Here is a 14,030-nt window from a genome sequence, read left to right on the forward strand (position 1 = left end):
CGCCACACCGATTTCAAAAAGTTGTTTCTGTACTACTTTTTGTGATTTTGGGCTGAGATTTACATTGACATTTGTGCAGAAACCTGCTAAGACGTCTCTGAAATCGCGGCCGAAATTGGGACCGACATGCGGAAGTGAAATCGTGCGAGTTCAACTGAACTTGCACGGCTTCATTCCCACAGCTCCATGTGAACCTAGGTTTAAGGGGTAAGTGGACAGTAAGTATAATCTCAGTGTAAAGATCAGTGTTAAGCACTAAGCCTGAGTAGGCAATCAGATTTCACCCTTTAATGCCGTGTACACACGATCGGAACTCCAGTCAAAAAAAAGACAGATGAGAGCTTTTCATCGGAAAATGCGACCATGTGTATGCTCAATCGGAATTTAGTTGTCCAAATTTCCGCCAGCCAAAAATTGATAGCATGTTTCTCAATTTTGTAGACGGAAAAACTTTCTATCGGAAATTCCTATCGTGTGTATGCAATTCTGACACGCCAAAAATCACGCATGCTCAGATTCAACTACGAGACGGAAGCTATTGGCTACTGGCTATTGAACTCCCTTTTTCTAGTCCCGTCGTACGTGTTGTACGTCACCGCATTCTAAACAATCGGAATTTGGTGTGACCGTGTATACACAAGACAGCTTGAGCAGAATTCCGTCAGGAAAACCATCAGAGCTTTTTCCGACGAGAATTCCGATCGTGTGTACGCGGCATTACAGTTAAATGCCGACCAATGAAAGATTATATTTATTTCTGTGATACGGATCAGTGCTCTTTGAATCTTAGCTCTTGTTAAACACGGTCCATTATGTCTGTGTTCACCATTCTGCTTCCCTGACTCTGGGCTGTATTTTGTGTGGTATTTTTAAGAGCGCTGCTAGCAATGTCAAAACAAAGTGTGAGCACAAGAAAATGTAAATTAGGATATGTTCTTTTCCAACTTTCCAGTTCTTCCAAGTCATAAAAATGTAATACATCAATTTATATTAATGTTTTCACAGCAATCCAAACTCAAATAAAACCTCCTACAATTCTGGATACATGTAAAATTATCTTTTTCTCCTTTACACGTATTGGTAGAAAAATCCCATAAAGTATAAAATGTATTCTTCACTACCAATTCCCTAAATGAAATTTAAATGAAATCAAAACTTTCACTATTAAATATGTTTGTCATTGACACAGATATCCTTTTGAATCAGCCATTATCTTTAAAAGAAGAACAGTACAGCTGATTCTTTGTATTTAAAGCAAACTGAAACATTTGTAATTTTTAGATATGCATCCAAAAGTGACTAGCTTCATGTACATAAACGTACCAATGGGTGGAAATGGTTTAACATTTTTGTTTCTTGAATAGCATGTAATTATATATAGTATGTACATGGAGGCGACCATATTTGTTCATATATTTTTCAGCCTATGCTTCCTTGGTGCCTAGCTGATCCTTTTTTTATCACTACAATTCTACGAGAAAGGATGAAAAAGGATTGGAGGTAGACCCCCTGTAGTGTCTAATGTGAAACATTCACAATGGACTGGCTACATATTTACATTGTGGTAAGGTTGAATAAAGATACTGGCCCATCCAGTTTAACCTGAGTGTGCACACGCGTGTTAGCTAAGAAGCACATCTAAAAGTTGTTTGAATTTATCTAAATTCCCAGGTGACAGCACCAACTGTGGAAGGGAATTCCACATCCTTATTGCTCTAACAGTACAGAACCCCTTATGCAGTTTAAGATTGAACTGCTTTTAGTCCAACTTCATTGTGTGGCTGCGTGTCCTTTTTAGAGACCTAATATTATATATTGTAGATCCGTTCCAATGATAGAGTCCCCATTTAGAGATTTGTATAATACGATCATATCCCCTCTTAAATGAGAAGTCCAGCCTGAGCTTGTTTGGCTGGGCTTCTCCTAAGAGTCACAGGAATGCAATTAGTTTTGCACTCCTGTGAAACGCTTTCAGTAGAGAGTGGACTAAAGTCTGTTCTCTGCTGATGTGACAGGAATCAGTCCAGGCATCGCATCATCGCAAAAATGAAGTTTGCATCCACCAGGTGCCTGGACTGATCCGCTGAGAGCCTGAGATGGCCACTCTCTGCCCCTCCACAGCTCAGCGCTCCAGTGAGTGTGGAGTAGAGAGGAGAGCTGCTGACTGACAGTCAGCAGCTCTCCGCTCAGGGAGCTGTGAGAAGTGAAGTGATGTTCAACCGATCGGTTCTCAGTGCAGAGGCGCAGGGGGACAGATGCAGCACACATGCTAGGCACACAGTTAAAACCTTGATTGCCCCTTGATGTTAACCCCTTCCCAGCCAGTCACTGATCACTGTATTAGTGTCGCTAGCGACATGTGTCAGTTAGTCAGTTAGTGTCCCTCCCAGGCAGTGTCTGCTATCGCCAGATTGCCCGACACACTATCAAAGTCACACTATAAGTTGCTGATCACCACCATTACTAGTATAGTGTCTGTACATATATCAGTACCTTGATCATGATCAGAACCAAACTAGTGTCCCCAATTGTATAGTGTCGCCAAAAACACAGTTTCGTTTTTATCAAAGAACACATTTGGCCTAAATTTATAAAGAAATTAAAGTATGTAAACCCTAACAATAAACTGCTCTTATTAAATCTTTTTTGTTCTGTTAAATATACAATTAGATGTGTTTTACTATTTATATCTGTTGGATAAGTGCGGAAAAAAAACAACAGTTGATCCTGGCAGAAATAAATTTTCCTGTGTCCTATGCATTTTTTTGTGCTATTTGTGCTATCTCAAAGAGTTTAATTAGCCCCCTAATTATACTCTTGGACTACAGGATAATTAGTCTCTATGTTGTAAACATAGGATAGGGGAGAGTTTGAGTAGTTTAGCTAATGACAACTGGGCAGAGCTGACATCACTCAGTCCACAAAAATGGCATCTGTCTTCACCTACAACAAGACATAGTAGCTGAGAGCATTTCTGTAAATCAACAGCCCATTTTCTCTACTTACAGGTCTTTAACAACTTCCAACGGGTGGACGTCATATGATGTCCTGGAAAGGAAGTGGTTATCCTAGGCATCAACCGTTGCATCATCCTGGGATCATAATTTACAGCTGGCGATGGGCTTTTAAGCAGAAGTGATAACTTTTGTGGGCGGTGAAAGGTCCTGCCCCCTTACCGTGCTCTCACATCAGATTGAGGAGCCTGGGACTGCTGCAACTGGCGGCAACCGCTGTGACCCAAGAAACTAAAGCAACAAAGGGTTTTGTTACTTCCAGTTTTGGCTCTTTATTTACTTGGCCAGTAGCAGCCAGGAAAGCAGCCGATCAGATAGATCTGTGTATGATCGACTGTACTGGAGGCCAGAGGAGATATTAGGGGTCTAATAGACTCCAGATCTCTATATAAAGAGGACCTGTCATGACCCATGCTGTCACAATAGATGTTGTTTATCCCTTTTGATAGCAATAAAGTTGATAAAAAAAAAAAATTAAAGAGACAGTGTAAAAAAGTTTAGTAATTTTAAATGTGAGAAGTGTCAGAATTGTAAAGTAAAAACATGGAAAAATGTGCATTCATTGTAGAAATGCAATATTCAGTACACTATATTTTAATAAAGCAGATTTCTTTCTTTTTTTCCCCTGACATAAACTTTAACATAAGACTTACCTTTAAATATTTCACCAGTTTCTGGATTTGCCAGTACTCTGATGGCAGATCAGTGCTACCCTCCTGACGCCGTTCCGGCTGCTCCTCGTCTTCTTCACTCTCTGTAGAACTTTCGCTGAAGTCCTCAGACTTGGCCCCAGGAGTTTTACTACAGGTGAAAGGTATAAGTCTATATTTAGAGTCATATATACTATACATTTTTTCAGAAGAAATAGTTACATAGCAGAGCACATACTTTCTGGTATAGATCTTGTTAGAGACCTTCTCAAACATTTCACATTGCTGGTTTGACAGGGAATTTATGAAAAGTGTTGTAATGTTAAACCAATACACTTGACTAGACATGAGGTTTTAGGGGAAGAAGGCAAGCTAATAGTCTGGTGTCAAGATAACAAGTATATTTCTCATTGGGACAGACGCCCTCTGTGTTTCCTTAAAACAGAGACAGATGTACCTGTCAGGCAGTTATCTTTTACAAATTATTTCATAAATCTTTCAGTTAACCTTCACTCCAAGTCATATGTATTGAGTTTTATTAGTCATATTTCCAGTTATAATACTACAACATCATTGTGATAAGGAAACAAAATGCATGCTCTATCGACCCAATTAAAGGACACTGACATTTTTGGCTGGATTAAGTGTGTATGTCATTAGAAAATAAAATATATAGGCTTCATGATAGATTAGTAAGAAGATATATAGATCTTAGGTTTGCTAAGAAAACTCCAGCACGCCTCAGGAGCCCCCAAGCTCAGAAAGCATATTGCATACAAATGGTAGCTTTTTACCAAGTTGGTCCTTAAAGAGACCCTGCAAGGTAGCTAAAGCTCTTCAGCTGACAACTGGCATGTCTTCTTCTAGAGTGATTAGCACAATTAATGCTGGGTGCAGACATGGACCTCTCTGAGATCTACGTATGATCCCAGCTGTTGAGTAAATACAGTAAATGAGCAGTCGCTCATTGGGGTACGTTGCCAATTGACTACCGCTCTCCACTGGATGGTCAGCTGTTCATGCTATATCTTGGGCATATATGACTATTATAATTTATGGCTCTACAAATCCAGTAAGAGGCGTATGGCCAAGAAGGTGTTGCTGGTAGTGGATCTCCTTTTCGTATGCATCGCACAGTGAACTTTTTGGATGGTTAATTTATTCCATTTAAGGATTGTTCACCACTTATGGACTTTCACAGACTGATTTGTTTATTTGTGCTGTTTCACCAATCATTTATATGCAAAATATATGTATGTTTGTAAGCTATATGACCCTTTATGCAATTTTAAGTAGGCTATTTTAGCACTATTTGCACCTCTGTATGTTATCATTCTATTCTGTGTTGTTATATTTATTTTTAGCAGTTTGCAGTTTAGAAGTTTAGAAGTTTGCTAAGAGAACTCCAGCATGCCTCAGAAGCCCCCAAGCCCAGAAAGCATATTGCATACAAATGGCAGCTTTTTATCAAGTTAGTCCTTAAAGAGACCCTGTCAGGTATCTAAAGATATAAAAGCATTAGCTCCCTACAATAAAATCTAAAGATATAAAAGCATTAGCTCCCTGCAATAAAATCTAAAGATATAAAAGCATTAGCTCCCTGCAACAAAATACACAGTATACTCACCTCTAAGTGTCAGGTTTCTACGGTAGCATGTGCTTGTAGAAAGCCAACTTAGGGTTCCCCAGGGTGCACAGTCTAAGCATCAGCCTGCTTCTTCACCAGGGCACCTGATGGTGGGGATAGACTTGCAACAAACTGTAAACAGGTTACGCCTGGCTGTCAATGTGGAGATCACTTACATGTGCATGTGCAGCAGTGTTTAATTCTTTTGACTAAAATGCCATTTTAGTTTTAGTCTTATTTTAGTCATCTGAATCGTTTTCATTTTAGTCGTATTTTAGTTGACTAAAATCTCCAGTACATTCTAGTCGACTAAAATCAAATGGGTTTAGTTAACCACTTGCCGACCGCCTAACGCCGATGTACGTCGGCAGAATGGCACGGGCAGGCATAAGCACGTACATGTACGTGATTTGCCTCCCGCGGGTCGGGGGCCCGATCGGGCCCCCGCCCGGTGCCTGCGGCGGTCGGTTTTCGTTCGGGAGCGATCCCGGACGAGGGGACGGCCATTCATTCATGGCCACCCCCTCGCGATCGCTCCCGACGAATAGAAATCCCCGGTGACATCACTTCCTCTCCTGTAATGTAAACACAGGAGAGGAAGTGATGTATTCTCTCCTCCGTGTCGGTATTTTTCGTTCCGACACGGAGGAGAGCGGATCAGTGAGTTGCACCAACACATCCCACACACAGTAGAACATGCCAGGCACACTCACACCCCCCCTTTACCCCCCGATCACCCCCCCAATTACCCCTGCCCCCCAGTCACAGTGACACCAATGTCATTTTTTTTTTTTTTTTTTTTTTTTTTGCATTGGTGTCATTTGTGACTGTAATAACTGTTAGGGCAGTTAGAGTTAGCCCCCTTTAGTTCTAATGTACCCCCCTAACCCCCCCAATAAAGGTTTAACCCCGTGATCACCCCCCGTCGCCAGTGTCACTAAGGCTGGGTTCACATTGCAGCGGTTTATGAGAACGAATGTGATTCGCACCGCACTGCAGTGCAAATCACATCCGATCTCTGTGCGATTCGAGTTCAGCCATTCGCCGCACCCGCCGCACCCGCCACACCCGCCGCACCCGCCGCAAATTCGCACGGGACCCTTTTTTTGGCCCGCAGCAGAATCGGATCGCATGGGTGTTCACACCATGCGATCCGAGTTTGCAGATCGCACTGCGATATGCGAACTGATCTGGGGGTGTCAGTAACATTTCACTGACACTCCCAGCAGTTCGCATAGGGCAGTGTGAACTGCCGCCGGGAGGCATGCGATGCGGGAACCCGCCGCGGATTCGCGGCGTTTCCGCATCGCTCCAGTGTGAACCCAGCCTAATAAGCGATCATTTTTCTGATCGCCGTATTAGTGTCCCAGGTGACGCTAGTTAGGCAGGTAGGTATTTAGGTTCGCCGCAGCTTTTTATAGCGCCAGGGACCCCCATATACTACCGCATAAAGCCCCCTGATTGCCCCCTAGTTAACCCTTTCACCAGTGATCACCATATAACTGTTACAGGTGACGCTGGTTGGTTAGTTATTTTTTTATAGTTTCAGGGCACCCGCCATTTATTACCTAATAAAGGTTTAACCCCCTGATCACCCGGCGGGTGTCATTTGTGACTAATAACTGTTAGGGCAGTTAGGGTTAGCCCCCTTTAGTTCTAAGGTACCCCCCTAACCCCCCCAATAAAGGTTTAACCCCGTGATCACCCCCCGTCGCCAGTGTCACTAAGGCTGGGTTCAGATTGCAGCGGTTTGAGAACGGATGTGATTCGCACTGCAGTGCAAATCACATCCGATCTCTGTGCGATTCGAGTTCAGCCATTCGCCGCACCCGCCACACCCGCCGCACCCGCCGCAAATTCGCACGGGACCCTTTTTTTGGCCCGCAGCAGAATCGGATCGCATGGGTGTTCACACCATGCGATCCGAGTTTGCAGATCGCACTGCGATATGCGAACTGATCTGGGGGTGTCAGTAACATTTCACTGACACTCCCAGCAGTTCGCATAGGGCAGTGTGAACTGCCGCCGGGAGGCATGCGATGCGGGAACCCGCCGCGCATTCGTGGCGTTCCCGCATCGCTCCAGTGTGAACCCAGCCTAATAAGCGATCGTTTTTCTGATCGCTGTATTAGTGTCACAGGTGACGCTAGTTAGGCAAGTAGGTATTTAGGTTCGCCGCAGCTTTTTATAGCGCCAGGGACCCCCATATACTACCGCATAAAGCCCCCTGATTGCCCCCTAGTTAACCCTTTCACCAGTGATCACCATATAACTGTTACAGGTGACGCTGGTTGGTTAGTTATTTTTTTATAGTTTCAGGGCACCCGCCATTTATTACCTAGTCTCACTAGTGTACCCCTAAATTTAGGGGTGTCTACTTTCCAAAATGGGGTCATTTGGGGGGGGTTTGTGCCATCTTGGCATTTTATGGCCTTCAAAACTGTAACGCCCTTAGAAAGCCTGAAGGCGGTGCTTGGTTTTCGGGGCCCCGTACGCGGCTAGGCTCCCAAAAAGTCCCACATATGTGGTATCCCCGTACTCAGGAGAAGCAGCAGAATTTATTTTGGGGTGTCATTTCACATATGCCCATGGCATGCGTGAGCAATATATCATTTAGTGACAACTTTGTGAAAAAAAAAAAAAAAAAAAAAAAGTTTGTAATTTTCCCGCAACTTGTGGCAAAATATAAAATATTCCATGGACTCAACATGCCTCTCAGCAAATAGCTTGGGGTGTCTACTTTCTAAAATGGGGTCATTTGTGGGGGTTTTGTGCCATCTTGGCATTTTATGGCCTTCAAAACTGTAATAGGTAGTGAGGAGTGAAGTCAAATATTTACGCCCTTAGAAAGCCTGAAGGCGGTGCTTGGTTTTCGGGGCCCCGTACGCGGCTAGGCTCCCAAAAAGTCCCACATATGTGGTATCCCCGTACTCAGGAGAAGCAGCAGAATTTATTTTGGGGTGTCATTTCACATATGCCCATGGCATGTGTGAGCAATATATCATTTAGTGACAACTTTGTGAAAAAAAAAAAAAAAAAAAAAAGTTTGTAATTTTCCCGCAACTTGTGGCAAAATATAAAATATTCCATGAACTCAACATGCCTCTCAGCAAATAGCTTGGGGTGTCTACTTTCTAAAATGGGGTCATTTGTGGGGGTTTTGTGCCATCTTGGCATTTTATGGCCTTCAAAACTGTAATAGGTAGTGAGAAGTGAACTCAAAAATTTACGCCCTTAGAAAGCCTGAAGGCGGTGCTTGGTTTTCGGGGCCCCGTACGCGGCTAGGCTCCCAAAAAGTCCCACATATGTGGTATCCCCGTACTCAGGAGAAGCAGCAGAATTTATTTTGGGGTGTCATTTCACATACGCCCATAGCATGTGTGAGCAATATATCATTTAGTGACAACTTTGTGTAAAAAAAAAAAAAAAATTTTTTTTTTGTCATTATTCAATCGCTTGAGGCAAAAAAATAAAATATTCAATGGGCTCAACATGCCTCTTATCAATTTCCTTAGGGGGTCTACTTTCCAAAATGGGGTCATTTGGGGGGGTTTTGTACTGCCCTGCCATTTTAGCACCTCAAGAAATGAGATAGGCAGTCGTAAACTAAAAGCTGCGTAAATTCCAGAAAACGTACCTTAGTTTGTAGATGTGACAACTTTTGCGCAAACCAATAAATATACAATTATTGACTTTTTTTTTACCAAAGACATGTGGCTGAATACATTTTGGCCTAAATGTATGACTAAAATTGAGTTTATTGGATTTTTCTAATAACAAAAAGTAGAAAATATCATTTTTTTTCAAAATTTGCGGTCTTTTTACGTTTATATCGCAAAAAATAAAAATCGCAGAGGCAATCAAATACCATCAAAAGAAAGCTCTATTTGTGGGAAGAAAAGGACGCAAATTTTGTTTGGGTACAACATTGCATGACCGCGCAATTACCAGTTAAAGCAGCGCAGTGCCAAAGTGTAAAAAGACCTCTGGTCATTTACCAGCAAAATGGTCCGGTCTGAAAGTGGTTAAATTGTAATGCATTATTTAAGCACTTTTAAGCTCATATACTCCTGGAGTAAAAATCTAATAACATGTTACTATTTATGGTATTAAGGTTTGAACATGCACTAGAGACACAGATTTAGCCTTTGTGCTATATAACCAATGTTAATTTTGATGTCAGTTTTTTCTCATTAAACCCAATGGGCATTTTTAAGCCTGGTAGTGTGTACCAGGCTAAAAGATGCTACAGCAGTAGTTGGAGACTGTGGGCATGATGCATGAGGTATGCTGCCATTTACAAACACTACAGGAAGTGTAAGATAGATGAAAAATTACATCAATACAAATGCTTGCTCTTATAATTCTTTATTGAGCACTAACAGCAGGGCTACATCTGAAATTTCGAACGCGTTACAGCCAAAGCCTTTCTCATAGCATTTGTGTTGTCTGCATTTTTTATTTATCTTATGTGGTAGTGTGGTACCCCAACAGCAGAAGGATGCAGGGTTCTGAACCAGGCAGGTTGAGGGGCTCCCGGGGAGTTGTTTATTTGGGAGGAAACTGGATTTTCAGTTTCCTCATTGTTTACTAAAGTCCACTTTGGGACCTGGAGCCTGGGGATTTCGTAGCGATCCGGGTGGGATGAAATCCCTTGTCCTGGGTCCGGGTTTTGAAATCCACCAGCATACTGACTGGTCAGGTGTGTGCTGGGCTATTTGTAGACACCTGACCATGGTTCTGGGCTCCACCCTCCTGAGGAGTCCAGGCAAGCAAGGGAGAAGTGTGCATGTCTGCACAGTTCTGTCTGTCAGAGCAGAAAGAGGGTCCAAGCCTGTGGGCTGGAACAGCAAGGAAGCTGGAAGAGTGCTGAGGTACAGGAACTCCGTTATAGAGCCGAGAGGGCTGAAGCATAAGCCTGAGCAGCAGTGTTTGCTGTTTGCTGTGGAAAGCTGATACCCTGTGTGGGCAACCCTTCTGTTATTGGACTTGTTTTCTTTTTTTTTTTCATTTAATAAAAGTAGACCAACAAGCCCTTAAATGGCATGACTGGCATTGACTCTGCTCACTGGTGTGCTCCACACAGAAGCTAAAGAACCCCCAATATCACACTTATGTTTATGGGACACTTATGGGACACTTAAGCCAGTTCACCGATACTCAGCTCAATATCCCTTCACTTTGCGGTAGAGCTTGCGCGAGTTCTTGTCTACTACAGGGAGCTCCCTATAGTCCGGTAAAAAAAATTTACATTTTATAACACAAAGCTTACAATAGCATAATCTATGAAAGATAGGGGAAATGCTGTAATACATAACAATATGAAAGGAAATAGCACAGCAACAGTAGGAATCTGTGAATTAAATAAACCAAACTATTTATGAAGAAGAATTCCATCAAATGAGCATTTACTATCACTGGCCTGAATTTTTCTTCTAGCAGTGCCAGCACCAAGGCTTCTGCATCCAGTCTAATGATAATAAATAAAAACATTAATAGCAGTAATTGCTGCTGCTATTATCATGAATTTCTTCAAAGCAGTAATAATACTGAAAACCACAATTGAGTCTGAACCAATAAAGATACATAAAACAAAAAAAAAAAAAAAAAAAATATATATATATATATATATATATATATATATACTATCCCAGCAGCTGTATTAAAAATTGCCTACCGGTATTTTAATTTAATTAATCAGGCTACCACTCTATAGTATTGGACTATATAAGTTATAATACCAAGACAACAATTGATTTGCCATTTCTTAAATGCTTTATTAATCACAACTAATCATTCATAAAAAGCCAGCGTGCCTTCACATTCCTTGAACAATTATTTTCCAGGATTGGATTACAGAATGTGATTGAAATCTCAGTACGTCTCAAAGTGAAATTAGATAGAAAAATAATTACGTGAATACCTAGATGTGGGAGATGTACCATCATGAATGTCACATCTGTTCTGAATTACCTTTTAACAAGAGTGAATCTTTGTTACCAATAATATGAATATTCTTTTTTTTTTTCTTTTTAAATCTTCCCCAACTTAAAAATTCCAAATTTAAATGAGAGGGAGGAGGAGGCGTACGCCTGAAGAAATTAAACAAATCACAGGCAGCCGCTCATTATCTGTTCAATTTATAACCATCTGTTTTTGCTCCACATCAATCAAAGTTAATCTTTGGGCAATGATCATTCCATTTTTTTTAGTCTAGTCTTGAGTGCTAGACATATTACAGTTCATAAGGACAACTCAACTCAGTGGCTGCATCCAACGCCTATGAAATAACAGACCAGATGGTAGCATCCCATTTATTCTCAGTCTTTACTTTCTCTGTATAAATAGTTTAAAGTAGACCTTGCTGTAAAATGCAAGGTCTGCTCAAATTGCCCCCCCCCCTACACATTAACTATTGTTAGTAGGTGTAAGTAAAATGTACCTACCTTAAACCTGTCTTCCACATCACTGAATGTGACGTCACCATCCTTTGGTATTATTCTCGAGGAGTGCAGAGCAGGCAAAATCTCATGGGAAAATACTTCAGTCTAGTGCAAAGGCATCTTCTTGTGAGATTTCAACTGCTCTGCACTCCTGGGATCTAGAGGGAAGCAGTGTGATGTCATCTTTGCACAAACGTCACAGGCAGAAAATGGGGGGGGGGGGGGGAGTGTGAAGTAGGTATAAACCCTATTTTTTCCTTTACAGGTACATTTTACAACTACTAAGGGGGAAAGTGCCCAGGAAGTCTAAGCACAACTTGCATTTTACTGCAAGGTCTTCTTTGAGTCTTTGATCTGTAATTATTAAAGTACAATGGAACCTTGGATTACGAGCATAATCCGTTCCAGGAGAATGCCTGTAATCCAAAGCACTCGCATATCAAAGCGAGTTTCCCCATAGAAGTCAATGGAAACAAAGATAATTGGTTCCGCATTGACTTCTATTGCATGCAATACCGCATGTGACCAGAGGTGGGGAGGGGCGCCGGAGAGCCTTGGAAATACTCGGGGACAGCTCGGCTGAACTCAGAAACCCTCGGAAAGGCTTGGAAACACTCGAGAACTGAGTATTTCCATTGGCTTGAATCCTGCTCGTTTTGTTGCAAGACAACAGTCGCAAACCAAGTCAGGTTTAAAAAAAAAAAAAGTTGCTGCTCTTTCAAAACGCTCGTTAACTGTGTTACTCGTAAAACCAAGGTTCCACTGTATTTAAAAACCAAATATATGATTGTTATTTATTTGCTTCCTCTCACTAATCTTACTGTAACTTTCCATCCTTTTTTTATATTTCTTTAAGAGGCATTTAAAAATACTTGTTGATTCTGCCAGCATGTTCTTCTTTAAATTAGTGTGGCAATGCTAACCACAGGGTTACCGTGGCAGTGCTTCTACATGCCGACACCCAGCGCTTCTGAAGTCCACTGTTGTCAGCCTGTAACATCGTAGTCAGCTAAACACCCACCCAACGTCTTTGATTGACCGCAGCTTCTGTAGGAAGTAACAATATCGAACACGTAAGAGTGTAGCAAAGCAACATGTGGAACTTTTAAAACAGACTTCTTGGTATTTAATTATGCTATTTGATAGCAAAATTGTGCAGACATTAAATATATATTTTTAGATCATGGTTGTGTGTGAAGAAGGCGGGAGCACCAGAACATGCCCCACAGCCCTTGGAGCTCGGAGCTCAGTTACAAACACAGCAGACACATGGCTGCTATAAGAAAAGGCAAAACAAAGCTTTTAAGAGATTTACTGTATTTCCTTTTTTTCACTGTGGAAACCATATAGAAGTTATAAGGCTGTGAATTGTTTGATTGCTTGCTGTGGTTTTACATCAATCTACAGTACCTGAAAGTTTCAGAGGCAACAAATCCAAGTTTTACATAGTACACCCAAGAGTCCTACAAGAGGGCCCCTTCAGTGTTGATCAGGTAGAGCCAACCAGAGAAACACCTCCTCATCACCTCTGACCATGATAGGGCCAGAGCTCCTCACAGCTCTGGGGGACTTCGTATCAAAGTGCCAGAAAAGCAACACAGTGTGTGGAGACTGCGTACAGTAAGTTGAGAATCTTCTCAGGAAAGCAGCCTGTGCCGGCTGGGGAGCAAGAATTTGATGTCTGGCTAGAGCAGGCCATGCCCTGGAAGAATGGGAACTGCAGAAGCTGTCAGGAACTTGAGGTTCAGCAATACCACCTGCACAGCCTATGATTACCTAGTCATGCTGCAAGAAGAGTTCGGGCGGTTAGAAAAGGCGGGTGATTTAATCTACCAGTTTGAACATACCCTTCATCATCAAGGAGAGCGCCTTTCTGAATACATCAGGCGTCTGAATAAAATGTTATATCAGATCGTGCTAAAGAAAGGAATGACACCCTCTGCCATAGACCAAGCCAGGATACAGCAGATCTTAAGCGGTGCTCTGTGCTCTGACCCAGTCTGGCTTCATTTGAAAACCTCTGTGGGTGTCATGTCATTAAGATACCCTGGGGGCGTGACCGGAAGTTGAGGCGAATGGACGCTTAAGCTGTTCGCTCTCCAACCAGCCTAGCTACAACGGCGCCTTGAGGGACCATCCGCCACCCTCCGATGGGTAGATCGAGGGCTACCCGCTCTGCCTCCTCCAGGGGACCCTCCGCGGCCCCTCCGGGTCCTGTGACAGGCCTCCGGGCGTTCTTCTCCTCCACGGATCTCCCGGCCGGCGGGCCTCTCAAGATGGCGCCGGCCGCGGCTGC

At 42.5% G+C, this 14,030-nt stretch overlaps 1 protein-coding gene across 3 annotated transcripts in view; it reads right to left on the reverse strand.

The window, feature by feature from the left end:
• The window catches only part of ODAD2 (outer dynein arm docking complex subunit 2), a 294,886-nt gene that overhangs the window by 195,751 nt on the left and 85,105 nt on the right, over positions 1–14,030 (reverse strand). For all 3 annotated transcript variants that reach the window (XM_077491037.1, XM_077491038.1, XM_077491036.1), the window contains exon 11: positions 3,668–3,815. In XM_077491037.1, coding sequence (XP_077347163.1) covers positions 3,668–3,815 — 148 coding nt within the window. The remainder of the gene's footprint in view (positions 1–3,667; positions 3,816–14,030) is intronic.

Source organism: Lithobates pipiens, unplaced genomic scaffold, assembly GCF_037356315.1.
Source record: "Lithobates pipiens isolate NorthernLeopardFrog02 unplaced genomic scaffold, aLitPip1_a1.2 Scaffold_19, whole genome shotgun sequence".
NCBI lineage: Eukaryota > Metazoa > Chordata > Amphibia > Anura > Ranidae > Lithobates > Lithobates pipiens.